At 54.0% G+C, this 27,381-nt stretch overlaps 2 protein-coding genes across 2 annotated transcripts in view; both read left to right on the top strand.

Moving 5' to 3' along the window:
- The first annotated feature begins 530 nt into the window (after positions 1 to 530).
- Positions 531 to 4,828, top strand: ARL13A (ARF like GTPase 13A). Its single transcript, XM_088527614.1, has 9 exons — positions 531 to 633; positions 1,848 to 1,923; positions 2,839 to 2,909; positions 3,056 to 3,305; positions 3,392 to 3,497; positions 3,573 to 3,705; positions 3,834 to 4,121; positions 4,382 to 4,483; positions 4,752 to 4,828. Exons 1-9 carry the CDS (start codon positions 531 to 533, stop codon positions 4,826 to 4,828), a joined length of 1,206 nt encoding a protein of 401 aa, XP_088383740.1.
- Positions 4,829 to 10,792: 5,964 nt separating this feature from the next.
- The window catches only part of ATP11C (ATPase phospholipid transporting 11C (ATP11C blood group)), a 59,863-nt gene continuing 43,274 nt past the window's right edge, over positions 10,793 to 27,381 (top strand). Inside the window, exon 1 of the mRNA XM_088527566.1 lies at positions 10,793 to 10,832. Coding sequence (XP_088383692.1) covers positions 10,806 to 10,832 — 27 coding nt within the window. The 5' untranslated portion in view covers positions 10,793 to 10,805. The remainder of the gene's footprint in view (positions 10,833 to 27,381) is intronic.

Here is a 27,381-nt window from a genome sequence, read left to right as displayed (position 1 = left end):
TTTCCAGTCGGACCATGCGGCGCCTGCACGTAATTAGCTCCCGGCATTTAAAGCCCTTATTACCCGGTTTATCATTAGCCACTAGAATTTAGAGAGGTGATGATGTTATTTGCTTGGTTGCTGCGGCTCTCCCCATTGGGCTGCCTTCCGGAGCCGGCACGGTGCGTTGGCCAGAGCGCGAGCTGCTCTGAGCCCTGCCAGCCCCCAAGCCCCACCAGGCTGGCAGGGCAGCCCCTGCCTCTCCGTGTCCTGGGCTCTCAGCAGACCTCCACGGGCAGCAGGAGTTTCCACCGGCCCTGCTTGGGCCTCTCCTCCGATGCCGCCTGCCCCACGCGGAGCCCACCGTCACCCCCAGCTCCAACCAGTGCCATCCGCTCCTTTTGTCCCACTCACCCTCCGCAGCCTCCTCAGCCCAGCGCCTCCCCGCGCCGCTCCCAGCCCCACGTCCCAGCTGCTCCAGTCCCACGCTGGTGCCTCCGGTGCCCCAGCCCGTCTCCGTGGCATACTCACGGCGTCGGGGAGGCTACGGCATGGCCGGCCGCCAGCCCTCGCCTGTCTGCGCGTCTCTGGCGCTTCGCCTCATCGCCAGCGCCCGGCTCTCCAGCAGCCACTGGGACACATGTTGCACCCACGGTTGTGCCGCCGGCGCAGCGCTCCCCTTGCAGCCTCCCTGGGCCTCCGCCGACACTAGCGGCCCCGGCACGGCGGAGCGTGCGGGAGCGGACAGGGACAGAGTTCCTGAACCACCCTGCCGAGGAACATCCCTGATCCGCCCTGAGATAAAATCCTGCCTTTGAGTTTCTCACCTGGCAACAGTCACCAAGGAAACCTGGGCTGGCTCCTACACGGTGGCTCGGCTCGGCACGGCTCGGCTCGGCACGGCACGGCTCGGATCGGCTCGGTGCAGCACCCGCGGCACTGGGTGCTCGGGCGCTCCCGCTGCAAGGCCGCCCGGCGGGGCGCAGGTTCCTGGGCGCGCAGCCAGAGCCTCGCTGTGTAACCGGAGCTGCGGCCGCGCGCGCCCAGGCCGCGCCGGGAGCAAAACGCCCATCGATTAGGGCCGGGCCCTATCGCCGCGCTTTGGGAGCTGAGTGCCACCTTCGCCCAGGCCAGGGCAGTTTTCCCAGCCGGGCACGTACACAGGGACGCTGCCACCACAGCACGGCAGTGCAGGCACGGGGGGCGGCCTGGCGCCTGCAAGGGAGGCAGTGTCGCTGCCTGTGTGTTGAACGCAGCGCCCAGAGCCCAGCTGAACTCCCTGAGCCCCGGGAGCAGCGGGGGACACGGTGCTGCCCCAGCGGTCATGGCTGCTGCAGACAGCGGCCGCATAGCTGCGGAGGCTCCCCCTGTTAATGATTAACTGCCCGCCGGCCTCCGCGCCAAGAGGTTTTGCAGACACGGTGGTGGCAGGAGGAGGCTGCCATGCAGCGCAAGGGCTTGAGCACAGAGAGCAAGGGGAACCCCCATGGGACAGGGCCCTGGGAGATGCCACGGGGAGGCCACTCGAGGTGCCGCCAGGGAAGCTGTTGGCTCCAGCAGATGCTAATCCAGCTGGCAGGGCCACGTGTGCCACAGGGACAAGCTGTTTAAGCTGGTGGCGCGAGGCCGCGCAGCCCCTGGGTAATGCAGTGCCACGGCCAGCCGGCCCGCGCGATGCCCGGCCCAGCGGCACTCGCTTTCCCAGGGGCCCCGGCCCTGCTGGGATTAGGGAGGCTGCAGGGAGAGGAACAGCGTAAATCCAGATTAGGGTTAAGCAGCTGCTGCGCAGCGCGGCGATGGGAGCGGGGCAGGAGCCGGCCATGTCACCCGCCCGCACGGCGTGGGGGGCTCCTGGCGAGGTGCCCTAGGACGTGACCAGCAGAGTATGTTCCACCTCTTCTCCCACTGCTGGTCCTGGCTGCAGGCGGTGCAGGAGCCGCTCAGGTACTCTCGGGGCGAGGGACGGCAACCAGGCACGGAGCAGCTCTGTCCCCAGGAGGAGCTTCAGCCCCTGACCATCCTGTGCCCGGCCTTTCAGAACCTGCCACCAAGGGGGCAGAAAGAGCCCATCCTCTGCCAGGGCAGAAATTTGGCTTCTCAGATGGGACCCTGGGGGAATTAGCCGTGTAGGGGGAGTGCTGCAGCCCAGCTGCTGCGGGGTGGCCCTGGAGCAGTGGCGGGTCCCTCCGTGGCCGTGCTGGGGGCTTGCGCATTGGCAGCATTTGAAGCATTCTCCTGCTGGGAAAGTCCCAGCACCTTCTCCTCTCCCGCTAGCTCGCCGGGAGAGCTGTGGGGAAACACCTGGAGTGTTGGCATGTGTTACAAGAGCAGGTTTGATTTTCTCCTGAAAGAGTGCTCTGCAGGAAAGTGTTGGACAAAGACAGGGCAGGGACGTGGGGTGTGGAAGGCCGATAAGGGAGTTTGCAGCAGCCCAGCTGTAACACGGCAGTGAGAGCGTGCCACACACCCAGGCCTGTGCAGGTGTCTCGGGGGAAAAGATGCTGAGACCAAACCACCTAGCACTGCTGACTTGTAAAGCAGAAGGAAAATGATACATGCCTCAGGTGAGGCATGTTGCTGGAGACCAAATATGACGGTTGAGCAGCAGGAAATCCTCTTGGGTCCAGGCAGCAACTTGGAAAACTTCCTTGTGACTCACTCCGTGTGTAGCCCTAACTCGCAAACATGAGTGACCTTACGAGCACCCATTAACTGAGCCGCGTATGAAGAGCCTGCTTGGCCTGTGCAAGTCTCTAAGCCCTGTGTGACCCGGGGAGCAATGAGTGCCCGGGGAAACGCTCCGACGGGTCCGTTAGCATTCTCGGGATGCAGGCTCACCGGGTCCTTCTCCTTCCCCAGGAAGGTGACCCTGCTAGTTGTGGGCTTGGACAATGCAGGCAAAACCACCCTGGTCACGGAGCTCCAGAGAGGTGAGGAGCAGCTGCGGCTGGAGGTCTGGCTCCCCTGCAGGCCTGGGCAGGGTCGAAGCTCTGTAAGGAGCCCCGTTAGGTTGGGGCCGGGCCGTGGCCGTGTGGAGGGTGCTGTGCCTGGCTCTCCACCACGTCTCCTCCTGCAGCGCTGGCCGGCGAGGCGCTGCCCATGGCAAAGCCCGGCCAGACCCACCTCCGCGTGGACCGCTTTGAGGTGACGCTGCTGGACCTGCCCGGGGCACAGCGGGCCCGTGGCGCCTGGCGCAGCCACTATGGCGCTGCCCACGGGCTGCTCTTCGTGCTTGACGCCAGCGCCCGTGCACGCATGGAGGAGGCCAGGAAGGCCTTGGCTCGCGTCCTCAGCCATCCCAAGGTGTCTGGGAAGCCGCTCTTGCTGTAAGGCTGTGCTCCGTGGGGCGAGGGCTGCTCTTGGGGATCGCTGGGGACAGCTCTGACCGCTCGTCACACCGGGCACCCCCCAGGCTGGCCAACAAGCAGGACGAGGCGGACGCGCTGCTGCCCTGCGAGCTCATCGAGTGCCTCTCCCTGGAGCAGCTTGTGAACGCCAGCAAGTCTCCGTGCCGCGTGGTGAGCGCCGGGGCGGGGGACGGCCGGTGGTGCCCGCACGCGCGGCCCTGCTGACGCCGTGGCGCTGGCCCGCAGGAGGCGTGCGCGGCCGTGGCGGGCCTGCAGCGGGGCCCGTGCCGCAGCGCGCTGCTGGGCCTGCGCTGGCTGCTGCGCGCCGTCGCCCGCGACTACGAGGCCCTGAGCGCCCGCGTGCAGCAGCCCGGGCCTGGCATGGCCCGGTCCCCACCGCCTCGCCGCCCCCACGGGCGCAGCCACCGTGCACCAGCACAGGTCCCCACCGGGGGCACAAAGCCGGCAGTGGGGCCACTGCAGCCCGTCCACAGCCTCCTCCTGCAGGTACGGCCGCCCTCCACATGCCAGGCTGGGGCACCGCGGTGCGTCCCAGCTGCAGAGCAAAGACCCTTGTCCTTCCGCAGGAGGAGAGCGCCAAGGGCGCCACAAGGAGGAAGAGGAAGGCGAAGGTGAGGAAGAAGGGCTTGGGGCCAGCCAGGGGCTCAGTTGAGGAACCAGAGGGCCCTGGAGCAGGGGGCGACAGCAGAGCCGGGGCTGGAGCAGGGCTGCTGCCCACCAGCAGAGTTGGGCAGGAGGACCCTGCGCCCATGGGCACGGCCGCCCCCCAGGCAGGTACGAACTCCAGAGCTGCCCACAGCCCCCGTGAAGCTGCAGCCCCCGCGCTTGCCCTCCCCCCAGCTTTGCTCGAGGAGCGGCTGTAGCCCGGAGCAGGGACGTGTGGAGCCCAGTGAGGGCGAGGGGATGGGGGCCCTCCAGGGTCGCAGCAGGTGACGAAGGACTGCGCTCCCACGAGCATCCGTCCTCCCCGCTGGGTCAGTGACAAATGTGTCCTTGCCAAATGCAATGCCTGACCTTTGCTTCTCCTCCTCCAGGGCAGGGCATGAGAAAGAAAAAGAAGAAGAAAATCAAGAAGAAAATCAAGTCACAGGAGTCTGCGCTGGAGCAGCAGCACGAGGCCGTCTCGAGCACCTTTGGTATTTCCCAGGATGGGTTTTGCTGAAAAGTGTGTCTGAGGGTTCTGGTCACTTGTAGTGGGACATGAGCCACTCGGGAGCCTGTGGCTGCATGGGCAATAGCACCTGGGGCTGGTGCCCCTTGACGTGGGCTCCAAGGGTGCTCAGGGCAGGGTGCTGGGGTGCCGGCGCGGTTGGGTGGTTTGGGAGGTCAGATGCGTCCCAGTGCCTCCCGCAGGAGCTTGACCACAATGCTGGAGCCTCTGATCCTCTCCCTTCCTCCCTGCAGACCTGTACCGCCGGGCCATGCTGGCTCTGAAGATGAGGCAGGAGCAGAGGAAGCAGCCAGCTGCCATCGCCCCCTGAGCGGGGCCCTGGGCACGGTGCTGCCCACGCTGGGGAGCACCACGGGCTCTCTGCAGCCAAAGCTGCTGGTCCTTGAGGACAGGTGGTCCCAGAGCAGGCAGGTCCTGGGGAGACTCCGGTCTGTGTCACAGCGGTGGGGGGACCCACTGCTGCTGCAGAGCTTGGGAGGGCTCGCCCAGGGCTGGCTACGCTGGAAGATGGAGTGTGAATGACAGCAGTGTCCACTGCATGACATCGAAACTGGGGATTTGAAGGAGTGAGCCAAAGAAAGCTTCTATAAAAAGCTCCTCCAACAGCTTGGCTGCAAAATCTTCTGGAAAAGAAACAACAGCCACTTCTCCCACCCTGTGTTCTCCATAAGCCTCAGTCTGAACCCAACTGAGGCTGCAGGAGAGAGCAAGATCAGAGCAAACGTGCCAGGGCAAAAGCCCATGCTCGGTACAGCTGGCTCAAATCAATGTACGGCCAAGGCTGGGGCCGGGGCTTCCCTGGCTGCTGGCTCATCCCCATCTGCTTCAAGGTGACTCGTTATTCCCACTAGCCACCAGTGGCGGCTGAGAGCTGCTGGTGGTGCCTGAAGAGCTTTGCTCAGCCCTTGACTACATCAGATGAGGCCATACCCAGAGTGTTCTTGCATGGCGCAGGGTGGCAGCGTCTCCATGTCCTGGTGCAGACGGAGACTGGCCAGGCAGACCTGGCTGGGCAGACTTCCTTTTCTTTCCCCTCGGGTGAATCGGAGGCAACTGGTCATGGAGGCTGCTCAAGGCTCCTCCGCAGAGGGTCCTGCCACCTGCCGAGCAGTGACTTCATGGCTAATGCGACATCTTCCTGACGGCTGACAACCCGGCACCCTGCAATCCAGTGTGTTACGTGGCCTCAGGTCAGGTCTGTGAAGGGAGACCAAGCTGGCGCCTGCACTGCACCCCAACCCACGTGTGATACGTGTCCTTCTGCTTACTGATCACGAGGCAAGGCCAGTGGGGGAAAACTGAGACTTTGCAAGGCTGGAGGAGCCAGAGTCCCTTCCCTGAGTCTGGCTGGAAAAGGCGAGGGAGAGAAACTCCTCCTGTTCCCTTGCTAGCCTGCTGCAAAGTTTAGTCTGACTGTCAGCTGTACCACTCACACTCACTGACTGCAGCGAGCCACTATAAATAACAAGATCACTAAAATAATACCAGACATAAACCCAGCAGCGTGCAGCAAGCTCTTTTTCCTGCTCGGGGTGGCTCTGGGTGGGCAGCAGGGCCCCTTCTCCCACGGCAGTCTCCCAGCCTTCCAGGAGGGAAGCTGCACGGTGCCTTTTGGGGCAGGCAAGCTGCCCTCAGTGCTCTCCCTGTTGCTAAACTGAAAACAGGAGCGGAGCCACTTCCACAAGTGCCACCAGCGCCCTGGTGCTCGGGGTAGAAACGCTGGAGTTAGGCAAGTGGTGAATGGGGTTATCCCCTCTCCCGGTCTCTCCTTGCTTGCCCACCGGGTCTGGGGTGAGGGCGAATCCTTGCCAGGACCCAAGGAGAGTGCAGAGGTGGGAGGTCAGTGGGGAAACGGTGTCGCCGGAGCGGGGACGGGGCAGGCTCGGAGCAGCACAGGCCACGAGGCAGCTCCCTCTGGTGCTCCCTGCGCTCCTCGCAGGGCTGCTCCTGCTGCAGGGCAGCGGGACCGGGCCAGCCGGCTCCTCAGGTGGCCGGGCTCATAATTTCTAGGAAAAGTTCAGCAGGTAAGGTTCTCTGCCACTTATTTGCCTTTCCTACACAAAAATAGGCTTGCAGGGTTTTTTCTTTTTCAGATAAAGACCTCTCATAGTGCCATGTGAAATACACAAACCAGCTACATAAAAACAGTGGGAAAAAACCTTAAGGCAAAATGGGCAAGGCCAGCTTTACTGGGCACCTGAATGAAACTTTCTATTCCAGCTGCAAGAAACCTGTTTTGCATGTAATACCAGCAGCTTTTCATAACACGATGATCTCAAGTGCGGAGCGATGACAGTCAGTTCAAACAGATTTCAAAATCAAAGCCCTTTGCTCCAGTGTTGCAGTTGCCACAGAGCAGTTAATCTCTACTACAAACCAGGGCACAGGCACACTGGTTTATGCCTCTGGAGGATCTGGTTTTTACTTTTTTTCAAAAAGTTTATGTTAAAAAATGCAAGGTCTTCAGCAAGGTCTGGAACATCCTAGAAATGTGTGACCTTGAAGAACCCTTTGATCAGTGACCCTTCAGATAAAGTGGATGATATTAGTTAATGGTGCCAGCAGGTAAGAGGGTGGGAAGCAGCTGCTTTAGGAAGCAGGTGTCGTCCCAAGTGCTGATTGCTGGTGGTGCCTCTCGTAAGGCAGGAAAGGCTGTGGTTGATGCAGGGATGTCCTGTGTAAACCTCAGCTGAATAGAGATCAGAGCTGATCTGGGGGATTAAGCATCTGCATGACATAAATAGGGGTCTCACCTGAGAAGAGACCTCTGCCTTTATGGGCACTTCTAATTTTACTACTTAATAGTCAACTGAAGGGTGAGGGAAGGGCTTGGCCAGAGGGATTGGATCCTGGTGCTGCTGCAATGGGGAGATGAATGACTCTGCCTGCTGCTCCGGCATCTCCTGCTGCACTGAGGACGTGTCCGAAACCCAGCACGTCTGCTTGCTGCAGGTAGCCTCCCCAAAAATAAGGTAGTGGTGACTGACAGCCTTCTACAAAACCTTGGTTCATTGGAAAGTGCGGGTCGGTAGAGCCCAAAACACGTTGAGGCTCAAACCTCCCTCTTTGTCATGCCTATGAAAAGGCAAAATCGGGCATTTGCTCCCAGGAAGGTTTTCATGGAGCTCTCAGCAGCTCCTGTGGGTTTAGCTGCCTTTGAGATCCCTCTGAACATGGGTAAAGGTGTTGTGAGTGTGCCGGAGAGACGCGGTGCTGGTGGCCGCTTTTTTCTCAGGATGTGCTGTGGGTCAGAGCACAGATGCTACAAGGCAACTGCAGCTTGTCTATGTGCACGTGCGTCTATCTGGAAATCTACAGTTACAGCAGAGTGGGGTTAGTGGAGTCAAACCTAGAATGGATTAGCACATTGGTAAAGGCCCAAAGTGGAAGTTTTTAGAGCTTGAGAAGTTGCTTGTTTTACAAACTTTCTCACACTTCAAGTTCCTGCCCTCTGAGCTGTCATTTGGGCCAGGTGCCAACAGGCCGTTTTGACAGTTTCTAGCCCATTACAGTACGGAAGTGTGGGGAAATGCTTTGTTTTTCTTCCTTTGCTGCGGCCGCTTCTCAATGAGCGCACTATGGCAGGGCCTATTTTCACAAGCTCATTCCAAATACAGAGAGGAGAAACGTCAGCAAACAACATCGGGCGGGCGTTCGAGCGGGCCGGCAGCCCAGCTCTGCATGCCCTGGCAGGCTCTTTGCTGGGAGCGTATCTGCATGCGCTGAATAACGCACAGCCCTGCACGGTGGCTCTTTAGAACTGTTTTTAATGGCTCGAGATTGCCCGTTGCATTACATTAAAAATGAGAGCTAGACTGTTTACTCTCATATGGTGTATGAAATTGCTGGGAAAAAGAATGACTTAATTAGGTGAAAATAACTCCCTAAGCTTCTCTTGATTGTTGTGAAAGAGGCTATTAAGACCTTGCAGGGAAAGAGTAGAAAGCAAGGACTGGAAATTTGGAAAACACAAAACTTCCCCCTTTTAATGAGCCTTGCTGGAGGCATTAGCCCTGGCAGAAGAACAGCTATAATTAAATAATTAAATTTATTTAATTGCTAGAAGATGCTAGAGACTTGGGTATGGAGAGATTTGTCACATCATATATCGAATATACTCCCTAATTTGTTTCCTTATATAAAAGGCTTGTTTTTGTGTGGTTTCTTTTTTTTTTTTCTGTTCGTTTGTGTGTTTTTAAAGGCCGAATTCTCACAATAGAATTGGTAGTATCTGTCTCTTCTATAAATTATCACTTTGTAATTCACTGCGTATTTGAAGAGGTTATTTTAAACTGTAAGAGGAAAGGGCCTCTTGAGAAAGACTATCAGGGTCTTAATTAGAGGGGATTTTACTTCAAAATATTGTTGAATAGGGGGATCAAGAGCCAATTTATTAACCAAAAGTTTTCCCTTTCAGGTCTTCTCCTGAGCTCTGATTGCTGTAGAGCTTTCACCTGCTGAACCATGCGGGTATCTCAGCACAGCTGCCTTTAGCACAAACCCTGACCCAAGGGCTGCATCTTCTCGCGCTGCTCCCCAAGCCATGCTCGGGATTGGACTCCACAAGCCATTTTCTGCACGTGGCACAGCCAATGCTGCAGCTCCAGAGTGGTGTTTGTGGGTCTCTGGGTTGTGGGGCAGTATGGGGTATCTTTTCTTTTGCTTTTTGGATGCTTTTTGTGTTCACAGGCTGCAAGGCACAACCTCGACAAGTTCCCCAAGACCCTGCAGCCCGATCAGACCCGGCAGGGAGCTGCCTTTGCCAGGGAGGTGGGCACCAGGGATGAAGCCCACGCTCTGCTGCGGGGAGCTGCGAGAGCCGTGATGGCACCGGGCACAAGCCCCGTTACAAAGAGCCATTGGCTTCATACAGCTTCGGATATAATAAAATACTTCCTTAGCGCATTGCAAGGCAATTGCATGTTGTTCCAAAGACAACGCTCATCCTTTCACTGGCCGCACGATGGCAGAAGAAGCAAAGAACAGGGCGAAGCTGCATGTAAAAATAGTAGTGATCATCAGCACGTTGCTTAAGGGCTAACTGGGAAGCAAGCAGGATTTTTTTCTCTGGCCAGGCTATCTGCATCTCCCTGAGCAACAGGAAATCCTAAATCCATTAGAAGTTGTTGTTCAAAATTGCTGTTGCTGTGAAAATTTAAAAAAAAAAAAGTGCAGGAGAAACTATTTTGTTGCATGAGACATGGAGTGCATTTTGTACAGCTTGCAAATCATTCCACCAGTTATATTAAAATGCATTAAAACTGTCCCGTTTGGGGCATGGGAATTGTTTTCCCATTTCCTGCTGCTGCTCCATTCTCACGTTGAGTGACAGTTAACAGCACGGCCACACAGGGAGTCATCCAAAGGCTGCACCAAGTATTTAGACAGATGTTGGTGGATGCATTTGGGTACAGAGAGACTTATTCCAGTACTGCACAGGGGAGGCTTCCACATCACGAGCAGGATGGAGCACCAGGGCCAGGAGAGATGCTTGCAGGCAGCTCCTGCTTAACGGGGGCAGGCTTTAGTCTGTGCAAAGCCCATAGGGCACCACTCTTGCTTTAAAAATACCGAGGGGAAACGCCTCTGTGTATTTTTACACCAAGGTCCCGTTTCACCTCTCAACTTGGGTGGGTTTTATCTCTGCGGAAATAACTGAGTTTGTGCAGGGAGCAGGGGGAGGCTCCAGAGGGCCGCGCTGTGGATGCTCCAGCTTCCCTCACTGTTCCTGTATGACGCTCGATGCCGGGGAATGAAGAAGTCCCATACCAGGGACTGAGCCAGGCTCGTTGGATGGCAAGGGTGGCTGTGCCACCATGTCCAGGCACAGGCAGGAGCCACGCACTTGGACATCCCCAGCACCTTTCCTGTTACTCCACGACTCGGAAAGCAGCCGGGATGGCGGCGGGGGCTGTTATTTCGCGGGAGCCCCGCGGGGTGACCAGCCGTGCGCTCGCTGCCCGTCGGGGCGCGAGAGGCGGCTGCGGGGAGCGCGGCTCGGCCCGGCCCGGCCCGGCAGCACTACAGCTCCCAGGCTGCTCCGGGGCACGTCGGGCCCCGCCTCCCGGGCGGCGAGACAAAAGCGAGGCGCGGGGGCGCGGGGGAAGTGCGGGAGCGCAGCGCGGCCGTGCCGAGCCGAGCCGAGCGCGGCGGCGGCCCCGACGGCCATGGTGGCGCGCGGCGGCGGCGGGCGGCGGCGCGGCCCACGGGCAGTCTAGGGGCCCTGGGCCGGGCCGCGCCGCGCCGGGCGATGCGGCGCTGAGGGCGGCGGGGCCGGCGCCGCCGCGATGCTCCGCCGCAGCCTGAGCCGTCTGGTGAGTGAGCGCGAGCGCGGCCGCCCCGTGGGGGGGTCCCGCAGTGCGCGCTGCTGCGACACCCCCTGAGCGCGGAAAACTTCCTCTTCCCTCCGCCCCCCCCTCCCCCTCCGCCCCTTCCTTTTCTTCCCTCTTTTCCCGCCCGTCCCGCGGAGGAGGCGCTCGCCCCGCGCTGCGGCCGCCCCGTCGCGGCGCCCTCGTGCTCGGGCGCCCGCTCTGCCCCGCAAACCGCCACCCCCTTCCCCAGCTCCCCGCGGGCCTCCGGCGTGGGAGCGGGAGCCGCCGCTGCCCCCCGGCTCCCGCGCCGCCGTCGGGGGGCCCCGGGCAGCGGGGCGGGATGCGGGCAGCTTCCCCAGCGCTTCTTGTCCCCGGGTGACACAGCGGGAGCCTTCCCGGTGCCACATAAGCGCCGCGGAGGCTCGCCGTGACCTCACTGCTTGGACCCGGCTCCCGTAATGGCTCACTCTTTCCTGCTCCCAGCAAGTGCCGTGAAAGCGGGGGTTTAACGCTTTTTTTTTCCCCCTTTTTCGTTCTTTTTCCCCAGTAGCCTCCTGTTTATTTAACAGTCCCGCTCAGTGTGTGGCACAGAGCTAACGAGTGGCTCGGGTTTAAGGAGGCGGCGTGTGGTGTTAATGCGTTACATGCGCTCCTGAAGGCGCAGGGACGCTTTGCTGGGCCGTGTTGCTCCTCTTGGCGCAATGTTTCCCACCGGGTTGACGTGCTCTGGCCTCAGCTGCCTGGCGGTGCGGAGCTGCTGGAGAAGGGCTTTTATGTGAACTTTTTGAGAGCTGGTTGTGCTGCCCTCCCAGGCCCTCAGCACCAGAGACTGATGATGGTTTTTAAGTTTGGAAATATCACTGCAGTGATTGTGGGGGCAAGAATGGTTATTTTTTGTCTTTGCAGTTTTAGGCTGTATTCGTTTGGTGTGGATTTCTTTTTTTTGGAGAGGGGAGGGGAACATGTAGAAAACAGCTAGCTTTGCCCATTATTTTACTGTTTAGAGACAAGCTTGTCTGATCTAATCTAAATGCTGTGAGTTACTGACTTTGTGTTTCCCCTGCCATGTGTTAATGTGTCTCCTGTTCCTACCTGTTCAAGCTTTTGTGAAGTGGGTCAGGAGGCATTTGTGGTGTGAAGTGTCCTATTTGTAGCCATGGAGTTAACAAAAAGCTCTTTAAGTGGCCCTCTTGTGCAAGAAGATGGCCTCATAAAGTAAATGGACCAGCTGCTCCATCCCTCCGTGCAGCAGCTCCCTGGAGGAGGCCGGCTGTGATGCAGCCCTGTTGCCATGCTGTACCCAAAGCATGACCCTGTGCTGCTGTTGGCAGCCCTGCAGGCAGGCTGTGAGGGGATGCTCCTGTCCTGCCCCGGCACTGTCTGCTGTACCAGCTAACTGGCGTGTGCTGCTCCAGTCCTCACGTGCCCCAAAAGCCACCCTGTGCAGCATCCCTTGGGAACTGGGGAGACTGATGCTTCTGAAGGTTTGACATCTCCACCAAAGTAATGTTTTGTGGTGTAGTGCATAAAACTTGGTGAGGTCTTTCTGGGCTTGTCTTGCTTCTAGTGGTGTATTAGTTGCTGCAGAAGAGTTTGCAGATGTCTGTGGGGTCTCCTGCTTGCACATCCTAGACCTGTCCAGAAGTTCCTAAATGTCTCCAAGTCTCATCTGCGTTATGGCTGGAGCTGATGGAGCGCCCTTGCAAAGGAAAGCATTGGGTTTTGGGTCCCTGCTGAATGAGAGGAAGCCTGTACTGAGTCTTAGTTTCTGTGTCACTCTGGGCTATGAAGGAAAGCTCTGCTTTGTACCTGTGATCTTTCTAGTGGGAGATGCTCTTGATTAGGCCTTTGAAGCATACCTGGGCAGCAGTCAATGAGGGCTGGCTAGTTTTTCCATCCGTTAGTTTTGGGAGTGAGGTTTGACTAGAAACAAGCCCCATCTGTTATCAGGTTAGTGCATGTGCCACCGTTCCCCCAAAGAACATAACTGTCCTGGTCTGGGACAGATAGTGACTCTAGCTGGAGCATGAGGTCTGCTTTGCCATCCCAGCCCTGTGGATGTCACTGGACCAGGGAAGTGAGCCCAGGGGACAGGGCCTGGCTATATGTTGGTGCTGAGCGCTGCCAGGTGAGTTGGCCAAAGCAGGAGCAAGTTTGGAGGCCTCTGTGAGGCTGGAGCTGTCCTGTGATGGACTGTGGCATTAGGTCTGTGCAGGGGAGAGAGTGTCAGGGGAACTTGAAATGAAACGGAAACCCCAGAGCAGACCTGGCAGTCTTCGCGGTCCCCTTTATGCCCCTGAGCACAGCACCGTTGGCACTGCTGGAGCTGTGCCTGCAGGCCTGGGAAGGCAGTACCATGGTGTCTCACTTTGCATTTGGCAGCTTTTCTGTGTTCCGGTTGAGATCCTGCAAACCAAAGTTTCTAGCAGGTGAGAGAAGAGCTTGGGCCATAGGCATGGTCTCTCATGGTGGCCTGCAGGCACCTAGAGCTGATGCAGCATCTGCCAGCCTGGCATGTCGGGGCTTGCTAGGTTTGGAGGAAAGTCCCCTCTCTGGGGAGGAGAGGACAGCACGTACAGACCTTCCAAAGGACGTCTGTGTAGATGCTGTCTTGTCCTCGGTCTTGTCTTGAGTGTATGCAAAGCACAAGGCTTTGCAAGATGCTTGTCTTCTGGCAGTAGCACTGCAGAAAATTCACTGCAGTTATTAAAGGATGAAGATTATCTGACACTAAGATTCCATAAGGCCACTATGACAAATGGTCGTTTGTCACTTCTCCACTGCATGGTCCCTTCCAGAGGCTCATAAAATACCAATGGATATTAAAAATCCTGTTTTCAGATGTATCTCACAGTTTATATATGATGAGTGTTTTTTGCCCTATCAACATGTCCTTGGTTCTGTGCTTCCTTCCACAAAATTACTTATCCTAGACAGAGTATAAGATGGAGGTGATTAAAAAGAGCATGAGGGAGAGTTCTGCATCTGCTTCGCTCCTCTAGGATACAAACTTCTGCTCTTTGCAGACAAATTGGATTCTGAACTTAAGTTTACACCGGCGAAATTAGGTCTGCCACAATGAATTGGGCTGGGATCACTAAGGGGAGGCAGCATTGAATTGCTGCAGTTAATCCACTTTAAGGAGATCCTGTCAACTTGAAATATAACTCCAATTCTCTTCTGGAAAAAGATTCTGACATTGGGTCTTGCTTTCAGTCCCATACTGCTTGTAGGAAGCTGGGTGAGCATGTTGATACCAGAAAAGGCTTTGGGCTCCCCCTCCGTTCACCCTTCTGTGGTCGGGTGGGCTCCTTGGATGGTGCCAGGGTTCCCATCCGATGGCCAAGGCCTGTTCCCGCCGTTACATGCAGCAGCTCTCTTCAAACTCGGGCAGCCCAGCTCTGGGACGCTCAGAAGAGCTGGTGCCCGTGTTGCGGGTCAAAGCCAACGTGCTTTTTCTCCCCCGTTGCTCTGCAGAAGCGCTTCAGGCAGCCGTGCCGCCAGGCCGCGACCCCAGGCCACGGTGCCGCCGCGGTGGCTTTGACGGAGGCTGGCTCGCTGCCATCAACTGCAGTAATGGGGCTCTGCTCTCTCGGTTGATTCAGATTTGGACTGTTCTAAGGGCTAATTAAATCTAGAAAAAGAAATGTCCCAACCGTTTCCGTGTTTTTTTTCCCCTGTGCAGTTTAGAACCACCTCCATAAAGCCCCAGAATGGTCCCCTTGCCTTGCTGCCCTGAGCTGCAAGCGGGGTGGAGGCTCCCACAGCCCTGAGGAGTGAAGCATTGTGGAGCCAGTATCCAAAACCAGCCTTTTCATAAGGCCACATCATGAAACAGGGCTCCAAGAGCAGAGTTCTTAGTTTCTGGTGTTTCTTCTTGTGCGGTGTCAGCAGGACTTTTACTTGCATTTGCCTGTCTTAGTTAACTACCTTTGGGCTCAATCTTTCTTGCAGCCAGTACCTCCACAAGCGCCTCTTCTCGTGGTCCTGCCAGCGAGGATTACTGCAGTAGCTGTGAGCATGGTCTCGAGAGCAACTGCTTCACGCTGGGGGAAAGGGTGAAGCCTCATGATGGACTGCATCTCTCCTCCCTTGGCTGGATCCATGTCATGACTCAGTACCTCTATCCTGCAGGCTGACAAGGGTATCATCATCTTGATAGCCTTCTCCTTTGGTTTTGCTCCTGTCTGTCTCCATTCCTCCATCAGGAAACAGAGTTGGAAGGCTCAGCCTTGGATGCTCTTTAGGGAGCTGCAGAGGCCTCTTGTCTCGCTGCCCTGCCAGGAGCTGCTCTTGCGTGGTGGGTGCTGCAAGGGGAATAACACCCTGGTTGTGGCTGCATGGGCTTCCTCGCCTTGAACCACCCTCCTCTGCCCTCTGCATTTGTTTGCTCTTCCCAGCCCAGGAAAAGCAGCCTGTCATTCAGGTGGGCATGGGGCTGTGCCTTGGGGTCTGCTGCCTTCCTCTTTTGGAGGAGGAGGAGGAAGGTAACTGGAGTGGCCTGGGCTGGCTTTGTGCTGCCCCATAGGCAGGGAGCTTCCTCTGTTACAGGCTAATACCATAACTCCAGTTTGCGTGCTTAGTGCTGCTCTAATTGGGAGGAGTTTCCGCTGGGGCTCCATTTATTACATTTAAAAAAAGGCATGCAAACTGCCACACAACCTGGTTTTGAAAACAGGTGTTCAGGAGTCCGGCTTCCATGTCCCCTGCCACCGGCTAGCTCAGCTCCCCTGCACCCGCAGCCCAGCGCGGGGCCTCGCAGAGCACCTGCCCGTGCGCTCCCTTCACGGCAATGCTGTGCTTGCTACATCCAGCTGGTGTTCCCAGGGCAGCACCCAAGGGTTCTCCCTCATCAAAGTGCTTGAGGGCTTCACCAATGTGCCTTTTAAATCCTGACCTGTCCAGAAACAGCAGCATAACAAGTCCTGTCCCTGCAGGTGGGGGCTCCTGCATGCAGGAGAGATGCCCAGCTTGACTTGGGCAGTCCTGCAGTGTATTGGGGTAACTGCCTGTTTTTGAAGGCCATCTTACTGTAGATACCCCAAAAGCTGATGCACTAGGGGAGCGTGCAGAGGAGGGAGTCTTGGGTGAGGTGTGTTCTTGCTGTGCTGCCCCCAAACCATAGAGCTTGGGTGGCCCCATGTGCCTTATCGGCCAGCAGTCGCTGGGGATCGAGGCACGGTGCTGGGTCTCCTTGTGCGTGCCGTACCTCTGCGGGGGGACCCAGAGGGAAAGAAAGGCTTGGAGAAGGCATGTGTTGACTCAAGAGGCGTGTGCCAGCGGCTGGCAAGCCCGACAGATCCTGGTTGGGGTGGCCAGGAAGCAGCGGGTCTCTTGAGTTGTGGGAAGGGACGCTGTGGTTGCCGAGCCCTCAACCTGGCCAGCAAGGTCCTCGGATGGCAGGAAACACAGATCCACTGCAGCAGTGGCTCCTGCAGGGCACTGGCCCTGTGTCCTGGCCGAGCCGTGGGCACAGCAGTGGCTCAGAGCACCCGCTGTCTTGCACAGCCCTGTCCCCTGGGGCCGAGTGTCTGAACCGGGCGCGCTGCGAGCACAAACCCTGAGCTGCTCTGTGGGATGCAGACGTGTGTGAATGGCCCTGCGGTAGGTGTTGCAGGAGATGTCTGCGGTGGGGAAGGTGCCAATTTACTCTTTCATCCTTGGTCTTTGCAGCAAATGTGTAATAAAAATACTTTGGGATATAGACCACATCTGTGCTTTTTTGTGTTGTGGACCAAGCATTGCTGTGTATGATTGCTTCCTCTCCTAATAGGAAATAAGAGCATAGATAGGAGGAGGAGTTTTTAAGAATAACTTTCTTTTTCTAACCTAACCTCGAAAGTGAAATTAAATGCCTTGTATGTGATTGCAAACACCTACAAGAAGCATTTTGCTTTCATTATGTGACAGAGCTGAAAGCTGCATAGATCAGACCCGGGCCTGTCAGGTTACAGTGGCCATAGATTGTCTCAGACACCAAGTGGTTTTATTTGAATAAATTCCACTCTCTAAAAAGTGCCGATTTTCACAAAATGACCTTAATCTTTCATGAATAAAGGTTTTGTTGCTGGAATTTATTTTTTGTAAAGCTTACTTAGTGCTATGTGACACCTCCTGTGTCCAGGGCAAATTCCTATGATACTAGCTGTGGTGCAGCCCATGTGCTATCATGTCAGAGGTGACAGCTTGCAGAGTCCCCAGTGGAAACCTTGAAATGAGGAACAAGAACTCTGGGACTGCCTCAGAGGCTGATCCACGTAGGCTGTGGTTTGGAGGGATGGATCAGCAGCCCTTCCCAGCTCCAACCGCACTCACCACTGCTCTTCTTGCACAGCTTTCCACTGCTCTGCTGTGGAACAAATTTGCTTTACACAGCCGAAGGGGTGACAGCTACTTAAAACTTCAAGGGCTTGATTTTTATTATGTATATTCTTTTTCTTCCCTCCCCTTTTCCCTTCCAGTTTTGGTATTTTTGCGACTTTTTTTCCATAGTGAACGCTCTGGTCGAAGCAGGATGCCCCTTGCCTTCTCCTGCCGCCTCTCCTCGTCCCTGTTCCTGGGACACTTCTGCCCTTTCCCCTCTGCGAGCCCGTGAGCAGCAAGTCCCGGCTGGGAGCAGAAGCGCTGCCGGAGGAGCTCGCTGCCGCTGTCCCGGTGCAGCCCCTCCGGCGAGGACGGCGCCTGCAGGGAGGCTGCTCGGGGCTGCCGGCCGTAGCGTGGCTGCTTTGGGTGACCCGCAAAACGCTTCTCCTTGCCACTGAAGTCCATTATCCAAGCCCAGCCCCTGAGGAACAGCAGAGCAGGAGTTTCCGAAGCTCTCGTAGCTGTTTCTACCTAATATTGCAAAGCAGCCTCCTAACTGTAGCCCTCTGCAGAAATGACTCTACCATTTGCCTAAAAATAAACAAAGATCAAGCTAAAAACCAGCCTTGGACAAGCAGCTGTGTGGAAGTATTTGCTCGTGCAGCTCAAGTTTGCAGAGGTTAGAAATGGCTGTGAAAAGGGGTGGGAAAGCACTGGTCAAACATCACTAATAACTAGCGCTTGCAGGTGGACCTATTGTGCGCTGGAGCTTTTCAGGGCTGAATTAGGTGTGTCTAGGGGCTGTCTCTTATCCTTAACTGTTGCACCTTGTGAAGAAACGGACTCAGTCTGGGGTGCAGAGTGAGACAACTTTATTTCCAAACCGACTTCTTTTTATACTTTCTTAACACAAGTGTTGCAAAGCGCACAACCAATCAGCATCTGGCCACCTGCGCGGTTGTCTGGCTTTGTTTCTTTTCTTCTGGCAAGACACGTCGCACACGAGGCAGGGGGAGGTGTTCCTCAGTCCTCGTCTTTCTCGGCTCTGTCCCCCATCTGCTGCAAAGACTGACACCCTTGTGGTTAACTATCTGCTAACAAGGTACTATTGTCTTTGAACAAGCCTCCACATCTCACCCTTCTTTATTTGTTTTTGTTTGAACAGCCATGACTTAATTAAATGATCTATCCTTAAACACATAACAAGAAACAAAGCAGGCACACTAACAATAAACAAAATATACCAAATATCAACAGGCTGTCCTACTAGACAGGTTACAAACGGATTTACTGGACTAGATAATCTTCTGTGGAAATCCCTAAGGAGGGACGGATCCAATTAATAGTTCCCAAAAGTTTTTGAAGATCATTCAAAGTCGTTATGTCTGTCTTTAGGGTCAATGATTGTGGTCGAATTTGATGATCAGAAATTCTCCATCCTAAATATCGCCAAGGCGGACTTTCCTGTACTTTATCTTCTGCAATTTTTAATCCTGCAGCTGATGCTGCTCGCGTAATCTGATGCAGAGCCTCTTCTGCTGTTTCCTTTTGCTCTGCAGCAATCAATATATCGTCCATATCTTCCCATTGGCACAGTACAGGGTGGTATCGGAGTCCATACCATTATCTTAATTTCTCCTATGAAATCTGCGTTGATAACTGCAGGTAACACAAACAGCCCTTGTCTCGTTGTTGAAAATCGCCCTATTAACAGTGCTGCCCTTCCTCGCCCCAAGGGGCTGTGGACACCAGTTGGAATTAGCACAACTGATGTATCAGTAATTAGCACTTCTATTGTGGTGGCCAGGTCCACCCCGGCGCTGCCGCTTGTGCTGGCGCACAAGCGGCGGCTGCTTCCCGGTGGGAGCCACTCCGAGGGGTGATTTGCCGTCATGGCGCGACCCCTTGCCGCGCTCCGCTTGAAGTTTCCCGAAGGGGCTTGCGGTCGACCTTCCTTATCAAATTTTGATCGACACTGATTAGCATAGTGTTGTCCTTTGTGGCAGCGCGGACATAGTCCAGGCGCTCCTTTGTTTGCTTGTGTTTTCGGACAGTATTTACGAATATGCCCAAATTGGCCACAAGCAAAACATGGCCTTTTCATAGACATTGTTGCAAATGTTTCGGCCATCAGTGAATATTCATACTGTTTGGTACCGACATTAATACATGCTTTTAGCATGTCATCAATAGTAGGATCCTTTAGTGGCCGCAAAACTCTCTGGCAATCAGGGTTAGCATTCTCAACTGCTAGTTGCTTAAAAATGTAGCTTCGTGCTTGTTCATTATCAATTTGTTTCTCCAGAGCCTCATTAAGCCGATCCAAAAACTTCATATATGGCTCATTCGCATCTTGTCTTATGCTAACAAAAGGTTGTCTTTGTTTACCACTCTCCGGAACGGCCTTAAGGGCGCGGAGAGCAAGTGCCTTAACTTGTTGCAAGCCCTCAGGGGGGATTTCTGCTTGTGCTGTTGTAGCACTGTGATCGCCCTCCCCCATTAGCACGTCCACAGTAACAGCCCGTAAAGGACCTTTTTTCGACAGCCGCTGGTTTTCCTCCCCCTGAGCTCGAGCAAGCTCTCTCATTTTCGATTCCCACATCGTGTATTGCATATCAGTCATAATGAGGCGAAACAAAGTTTTAAAATCATGGGGAGTAAAAACCGAAGAATCACAAAGAGATTGTATAAGGTGGGTGGTATATGGTGCGCCAAGGCCATGATCTGTCACCGTACGTCGCACGTCCTTAATAAGATTATACGACAAACCTTCCCAACGCGGATTCTGGTCTGGTGCACAGATAACGGGAAAGGCTTTCAGCATGCCCACATCCCCCGCCTGTTTTGCTCCTCGTTTTACTGAGGCCCATTTATCGTGAGGATCCGGGGGGTATAGGTCTGGCTCCTTTCCAGGGTCAATAGGACCCGGACCAAAAGGATCATCGTCCTGTTCATCAGGTGGCAGTACCGCAAAGGCTTTTGCAGCACGTTTTCTTTTCTGATTCTCATCAGGACACGATTGAGGTAAAGGAGGCGCGGAGGGGATGGCAGGGGCCCCGATCCCGTCATTTATGTTCGACTGCAACCCACTATGAGATTTCAATATTTCGAGTACAACTCGCCATTGTGGCAACAGGTTAGCAGCAGCCTTATCACCGCGCGTGGCACTATCCCACAGTCGGACCCCAATTTGGTCCCATCTTTCCAGATTAAAAACATTCTTACTATTCACCGAAGGATCGTCTTTAGAAGCCCATGCAAGAACCTTTTGCAGCTCTTCTTCACCTAATTTTTTTCTTTGCGGTTTCAAGTTTTTAGGAGAAGCTTCTAAATCGTCCTTTTGTTCCTTCATTAGGTATGAACCCATAGTTCCCAGCCGCTTACCTCTTTCCTTTCAAGAGGCTTTTAGTGTGCACACAAAGTAAGCTTCCTTTCAGCTTGATCCTTACGCTTCCTTTCAGCGTGATTCCCGGGAGTTCAGCTGGGCGGTGCAACCGGAGAGACAGCTAGTCTTCGTGCCCCACGTTGGGCGCCATTTGTTGCACCTTGTGAAGAAACGGACTCAGTCTGGGGTGCAGAGTGAGACAACTTTATTTCCAAACCGACTTCTTTTTATACTTTCTTAACACAAGTGTTGCAAAGCGCACAACCAATCAGCATCTGGCCACCTGCGCGGTTGTCTGGCTTTGTTTCTTTTCTTCTGGCAAGACACGTCGCACACGAGGCAGGGGGAGGTGTTCCTCAGTCCTCGTCTTTCTCGGCTCTGTCCCCCATCTGCTGCAAAGACTGACACCCTTGTGGTTAACTATCTGCTAACAAGGTACTATTGTCTTTGAACAAGCCTCCACACTTAACCTCAAACCATTTTTACCTTCAGTTGGTGTCCTGTGAAGGACAGTGACTTGTTGTGACTTGTGCGAAACAGGCTTTGAGCTGAGCTTTGGACTGAATTGCAACTAAAAACATGTTAATTTGCTCTTGACAACCAAATTGCCATCTACTAATAGTAGGCTTTTTCAGGTTGTCTTAAATTTCCTCCTGTTGTCCCTGGGTTCTGTACTTCCTTTCTGGTCAAAACTGCTATCTTCTATGGGTAGTCATTTATAACCCTTCAACTTGAGAGATTTTAAGCTGAGCTGAGTAGCTGAGAACATTACTGGGGTCTCAGCCGGGAAAAACCTTCACACTGAAATGAGCTGTTAGCCCAGTGACCACATTTTTAGAAACACAAGTTAGCTCACGGCATATGGACCTTCTGTCCACACTACGCAGGTTCTAATCTTAACTGAAGATGGGCAAAACTTGGGAAAAAAACTGCCTTTGGCTTTTAATTCCTCTCAGTGATGTAGGGTTCCTCATGGAGTTGAAGAGTTTTAATCTGCTGTAATCCTTGCTTAGAGAGCATGAGGATGGCCAAGTGAGTGACAGAGGTTGGAGGCTTCAGTTGTCCCACATGGATGGCCACGATGGGAACTTGCAAGCCCCAGGGGAGAAGAGAGCCTGGAAGTTCTTGGGGAATTGTCTACATCTAGGTAGCTAAAGGGTTATGGAGATAATGGAGTCATTAAGCTGTTTAGGCTGGCTGTCTAGGGTGGTGAAGTTTCCTGGTCTTCCAGGAAACTTAGAAATGGGGTGAATGAGTACACTATTAAACCATCTGCTTTTCTCAGGAAATGTTTTCTCGGGGGATTTTTTCAAGGGAGTTTCCTATCTTTAAGTATGTTTGGGAAGCAGGCGCTGAGGACTAAATGAACCATTGAGTTCGTGTCCTTGCATGGCTCTGTGTAATTGGGTTTTGTTTTGGTGGCCCTCCATGGGCAGGTGGTTAACAAGGTGGTTCTGCCCAGTTCTGCTCCTGGGGAGCAGGCTGCAACTCTTGCTGTTGCTCTTGCTATCCTGAAATGATTCTGCAAAATAATTTATGTGTAAGTTCAGGTTGAAATCTGTTCCTTGTGCATCATGTCAGAAATGATCTATGTGCTTACTGAGATGTAGTGTTGGGTGTGATGAGCTGGTTTTGCCAGTGCTGTAGCGTACTGACAGAAACACAAGGTTTCCTTTGTGGACTTTACCTGCTTGTTGTCTTGCTGATCTGTGTACTTAGATCCAGAGATTTGGGCTTTGAGCTCTCGAAATGATTACTACTCTTACAGAGTAACCTTTGTTCCTCTTTCTGGTTCCCTTATCTCTTGCAAGTAGATTGTGTGGGGCTTTTTTTGTCTTAACTGCTAAAGGATACTGAGATTGAGTATTTATAGTATTTATTTAACCTTGTTTGCTCAGAGGTTTGCAGGATCCTCTAACTCTTGAGGAACCGAAGCCATCACCCTTCGGGAAGGGCTGATCACAGTGAGCCTGGAAGGGGCTGGCGTGGGACTGTTTTATTAATGGATACTCCGAAGCTCCCCCACTTGCATTTCTGTTAATAAGCACTCAGCGTTCGAGCATTTTGTGAACGAGATTTTGAAGCAGGTTCTGCTCAGGCTGCATCTTGCCTTTAGGGACACTGCCGGGGAGAATGCGACAGATTAGAAATCAGCAATAAGGACCCTGCTCTTGTTGTGGCTGGCGATTACAACCACTTCTGACAATGCTAGCAAGGCGCTCACTCCCCGAGCTCTGCCCTGGCTGCGATGCTTCGCCCCGGTGCTGCAGGACGGCTCTGTTAGCGCAGCTGCTGCCTTTGGAGCCGTCGCGGTGCCGTTTGCTGAATCGCTCGGAATTATCTGCCCACCAGTGTGTTTACTACTGCTTGGCTGAATTAATAAGCATCTGATTGGAGTGGTTGTTATTTTGCTTTTCTGCAGCAAACTTAGCCCCAAGACATGTGCGTAGAGCTGTTACATGAATTGCAATCACTCGTGGGCTGGAAACGCATACCTTGCAAGTGGTTGATTGCCAGGGCTTTCGGTGGCTCTACTGGAGCACTTCAGGACTTACTAACATGCCAGCACTGCTGGCTGCTTTCCCTGCAGCGCTTCTCCCTGCAGTGCTGGTGTAGAGGCAAGCAGCACGTGGATGTGCCCTCCGTGCTGTCCCATGGCATAGGGAAAGCCTTGGGAGGTGGCAAATTCAAGGAATGTTTTTGCCCTGCCTATATTTTCGGTATGGCGTAAAGACAGGGAGGAGCCTTGAGTGCCACCCGAAGCGCCAAGTCACCACGGTCCCATCTCCTCTCCCCTTGCAGCGCTGGAACCGGTTGCACCGCGAGCGCGCTGCCCAGCAGAAGCATGCAGATGTGCCAGTTGGTGATTGAAAGAAATGCCTCAAGTGTTAAATATATCCTGTTTCCTTCAAGTAAACGTTGCTATCTGAAAATGGACCTTAGGTTAAAAACAAAATTATGTATGCAGCTACGTATTTTCTTTTTTATTTTTGTCCTGCTTTGGACAGGTAGCTAGGATGGGGGTAGCCAAGTCCTCTGGGTCTTAGACCTCTGGGTGAATGCATCCAGAGGTGACAACGGGAGCGCATGCAAGTACAGCTCGCATGTGTGGGTCCCTAAATGGAGTTTTGCTCCATTTCACATGGGTTGCCAAGGAAGATCTCCAGGGGCACTGCGCCTTACTCCAATCAGACTTTGTCTGAAAGCAATTTGCAATGCTTCTAGATGTCAATTCCAGCAAATTGCATCTGACAGCCTGAATGCCACCTAAGGAAGGCTGAATGCCCAGGCACTCTCCATCTCCCCTTTCCTCTAGGAGCAGCAATCTTGGAAGCAGGGTGGCTCCATCCGTGTGCCGGTGCCTCCGGCGGGCACGTGCCACCTGGAAAGGGAGGTGGCTTGGCTGTTGGGTTGCGGAGCCGGATGCCAGACGTGGGCCGTGTAGTGCAAGCAAATAAATTTGATTACTATTTTTCTTGTTACTGTAGCCAGGCTGGCTAGGAGAGAAGCCAGACCATGCTCTAGCTGTTTTTTTGTAAAAAAAAAAAAAAAAAAGAAAAAGAAGAAGAAAAAAAAAGGCAGTCCTGGCTCCTGCTTTTCCATCCCTCCTTCCTCTGTCAAGAAATGAAGCCTTAGGCAAAACCTCGGATTACACTGCCTGGGGCCCTTGGGGCACAGCAGCTGCGTTTGCTCGGGGAGAGCTCCCTAGGAGCTCCCGCAAGCGCACGGATCTGGTGCGTGGCTTCGGGATGCGGTTCGCACAGAGCCACTGGAGGTGTTATCAGAGTTAAACGAACTGAATTTTCAGCTTTCCCAGGCCTTATTTCTGCTGCTGTGATCATAAAAATAGCATGCGGGTATGATGCAAATACTGTAGCCAGACTCCGTGGCTGTAAATCCCGCGTGGGAGACGTCCCTGGTGGGGAGCCGTGCAGCGGGAGAGGTGCTTAAGCTCCCACGCTGCTTCCACCACTGCCGCTGCTTCCACCAGTGCCACTGCTCCCGGGTGCGTGCAGCGAGCCGGGCAAGGGGAATAAGTCAGCATGGGGGGTAGTTAACCCTGCAAGACGTGAAATAGTTCCTGTTTTTGCACAAGAGCGGAATGTGGAAGCTTCTGGCAGCAACTTGCGTGTGTACTTGCTGCTAGGGAAGCAGGGAGGCTTTTCAGAACCGATTCTCCTGAAGCAGCTTTTTTAGCTCCCTACGCAGTTTGAGACACATGGTCTGAGTAAGTTCAGCTGCTTTCTGGGGGCCCATTGCATCTTGCTGACTGACTATGGTCATTTTTTTGAGCTTTATTGATCTTGCTGGAGATGGAACTTTCCCCCAAGCCTGTTTGCTCTAAAGCCATGTCCCCGTGTGACATTCAGCTGTATCGGCGACTATTTGTAGTCCAGAGACATTTGTACTGTTCTCCTTAATCAAAGGTTAATGCACTTACCTTTGATATGACTCTTTGTAAAGGGCTTATTTCTCCTTTTGCAGTTGAAATCAAGGGTAGGTGCCTGTGAGGCTACTGCAGGAGGGTATTCTGGAGTGAAATCCAGCTCGTTATTTCTGTTCACAACTTGAGCAAGATTCCTGTTCTGCCTCTCTAGCAGCATTAAATGAGTAATGCTTCACTGCATGCATTTCCCACAGCAACTTTCCCTGAACTTTTGCAGGGTTCATAAGCAAAAGAGCCCCTCATCTGCCCTCAGTCCTGCTCTTGTAGTGCTACACAGAGAAGGTTGGTAATTTCCAGCCCTGTACCTTGAAAACATCAGACTTGTATAAAACCACAGCAAAGGGGAAAGCAGGGGCAGGGCTTACCTAGTAAATATAATTTGCTTGAAATATCATGGTTTGCCAAATGTTTTTTTGCACAAGACAAGATATATAAAAGCTGAGCAGGATAGGCACTCAGACAAGGCTACTCAATTTAAGGCATTTCTTTGGTTTTGCTCTCCAAAATGCTTCATTTAGTTACTTCTGAACATATTGGGCTATGGTGAAATTGTGCTGCATTGCCTGAGACTCGCATGGCTTAAGGAAAAAAAAAAAAAAAAAAAAACCCGCTGCTGGGAAATTAAGCAGAGAGAAGGAAAATCCACTTTATGAGCAGCCCTGCAGTCTTTTATTATTACTTGTGCATAAATAATTTAGATAATTCCTCCTCAGCGCTAGAACAAAGGGAAAAACGTTGCTGCTGGCTAGGGTAGCAGTGAGGACGCAGGCCGAGGGGCTCCGCGCGGTGAGCCCGGCTGCCCAGGGATGCTCTCCTTGCAGCAGGCAGGTCCCGCACGCACCCTGCTCCAGGCGCTTGCTTCAGGTTATTTCCCCGCTGGTGCGAGCTCCAGCTTTTCCAGCTGTTTTCCAGGTGCTGCTGCAGTGGAAAGAGCAAGGTGCTCCTGCTGGGTTTGCTTTGGGGCGGCATTACCCGATCCTGAGGGATTTCCTGCGGATAAGTGGTTATAGGCCGCGTGATGAGGGCTTCTGCCCTGGCTGGGCTAATCACACTTGTCTCAATCTCCTAATAGAGCTGAATTTCTGACCCAAAGGATAAATCCATTGGTTACTGCCATGAGCCTGAAAATAAAGTACCCTGAGAGGGGCCCAATGAGATGGGTTTGCCTGGGAGCAAGGAGTAAGCAAGCGGATTTCTCAGCCTCTTCCAGCCTCTTTTTTCCCCTGTTACTTGTGTGCAATCGGACTGCAGTATGGCAGGGGAAGGGCTAGAAACCCCCATGCGGGGGTGACCCTTGGCACGTTGTGGAAGGGTGAAAGAGGTGGCGGCTGATGGAAAAGCAATTGCAAACTTTGTTTTTTAACCCCTTGCTCTGGCTTTTGTTGGGGTGATGGGTGCTGAGCGAGCTGCTGGGCACACAGCTGGAGCGGCGCAGGAGGAAGAGGAGGGGGGAAGGCTTTGCTGAGGGGGCCGACCTCACTGCGGTTCCTCTGCGACCTCCAAGAAATGTTTGGGCTTTTGCTTAAAACCCTCCCGCGGCTCTGGACTTGCGAGTGTTCCCAGGATGCCGACATGCCGGCAGCACACTGGCCAAATTCCCTCTGCGCTGCCAAAAAAAATGCCCCCTGCATTTCAATATGGATGATGGTTTCGTAACCCCCTGGCTGCCAACAGAGCCGGGGAAAAGGATTGAAGTTTTTGTAACTTCCAAAGGGCAGTGGCTCTGAGCAGAAACGTTTTTCCAGAAAATACCAGCCATTAAGCAACGCTATCCCAATCGATATCCTCTGGCTTTGCTCTGCCTTTGACTTTCTGTGTCGTGTATGATTCTGACTTTCTGCAAAATGCTGCTGAGTTGAGGTTGTAATTATGGACTGGGTGGCGAATTTGCTGGGAAAAAGCAGGAGTCTGTGATTTGTGGCAAGGCTGCCTCTGAGAGGGAAGGAGGGGAAAAAAAATAGAAAAGGCACCAAAAAAACACCCTCGTTTAGGCTTTTTCATCGCTGTGGGGGTGTTGCTTTGTTTCCCTTGGGATGCCAAATGCAGGAGCACAAAACCACGTTCTGCTCTTGCCTTCCTGCTTAGTTTAAGAGCTAAAATACCAGGTTGAGAGAAAGAGGCAGCTTAATTAAAAGCCAGGGGATTAGGACTTTGCAGACTTCTTGGCCAAGGGGCCAAAAGCACTGATGCTCTTCTTGGTACTTGGGATCTGTGGGGTGCCCAGTCTTTGGTCCCCACTATTCAGTCTTCTGCTCTTTTCAGGAAAGAAGATGGGGCCAAACTCTTCCCAGTGGTGGCCGGTGACAGGACAAGGGGTAATGGGTATAAATCAAAACACAGGAAGTTCCACCTCCATGTGAGGAAGAACTCCTTTGCTGTGAGGGTGACAGAGCCCTGGCACAGGCTGCCCAGAGAGG

Source organism: Tinamus guttatus, unplaced genomic scaffold (assembly GCF_059628265.1).
Source record: "Tinamus guttatus ecotype Peru unplaced genomic scaffold, ASM5962826v1 Tinamus_guttatus_pri_ptg000287l, whole genome shotgun sequence".
Taxonomy (NCBI): Eukaryota; Metazoa; Chordata; class Aves; order Tinamiformes; family Tinamidae; genus Tinamus; species Tinamus guttatus.
The sequence above is the reverse complement of the archived record's forward strand: the minus strand, read 5'-3'. Positions and strand labels throughout refer to the sequence as shown.

Bases quoted from the DNA above. Each gene is read 5' to 3' on its own strand.
- ARL13A (XM_088527614.1), top strand. From the start codon at position 531: ATGGCCGGCCGCCAGCCCTCGCCTGTCTGCGCGTCTCTGGCGCTTCGC. The intron at 634-1,847 runs GTTGTGCCGCCG...GAGGTGCCCTAG, and splicing joins GGACACATGTTGCACCCACG to GACGTGACCAGCAGAGTATG. The intron at 3,706-3,833 runs GCATGGCCCGGT...CTCCTCCTGCAG, and splicing joins CGTGCAGCAGCCCGGGCCTG to GTACGGCCGCCCTCCACATG.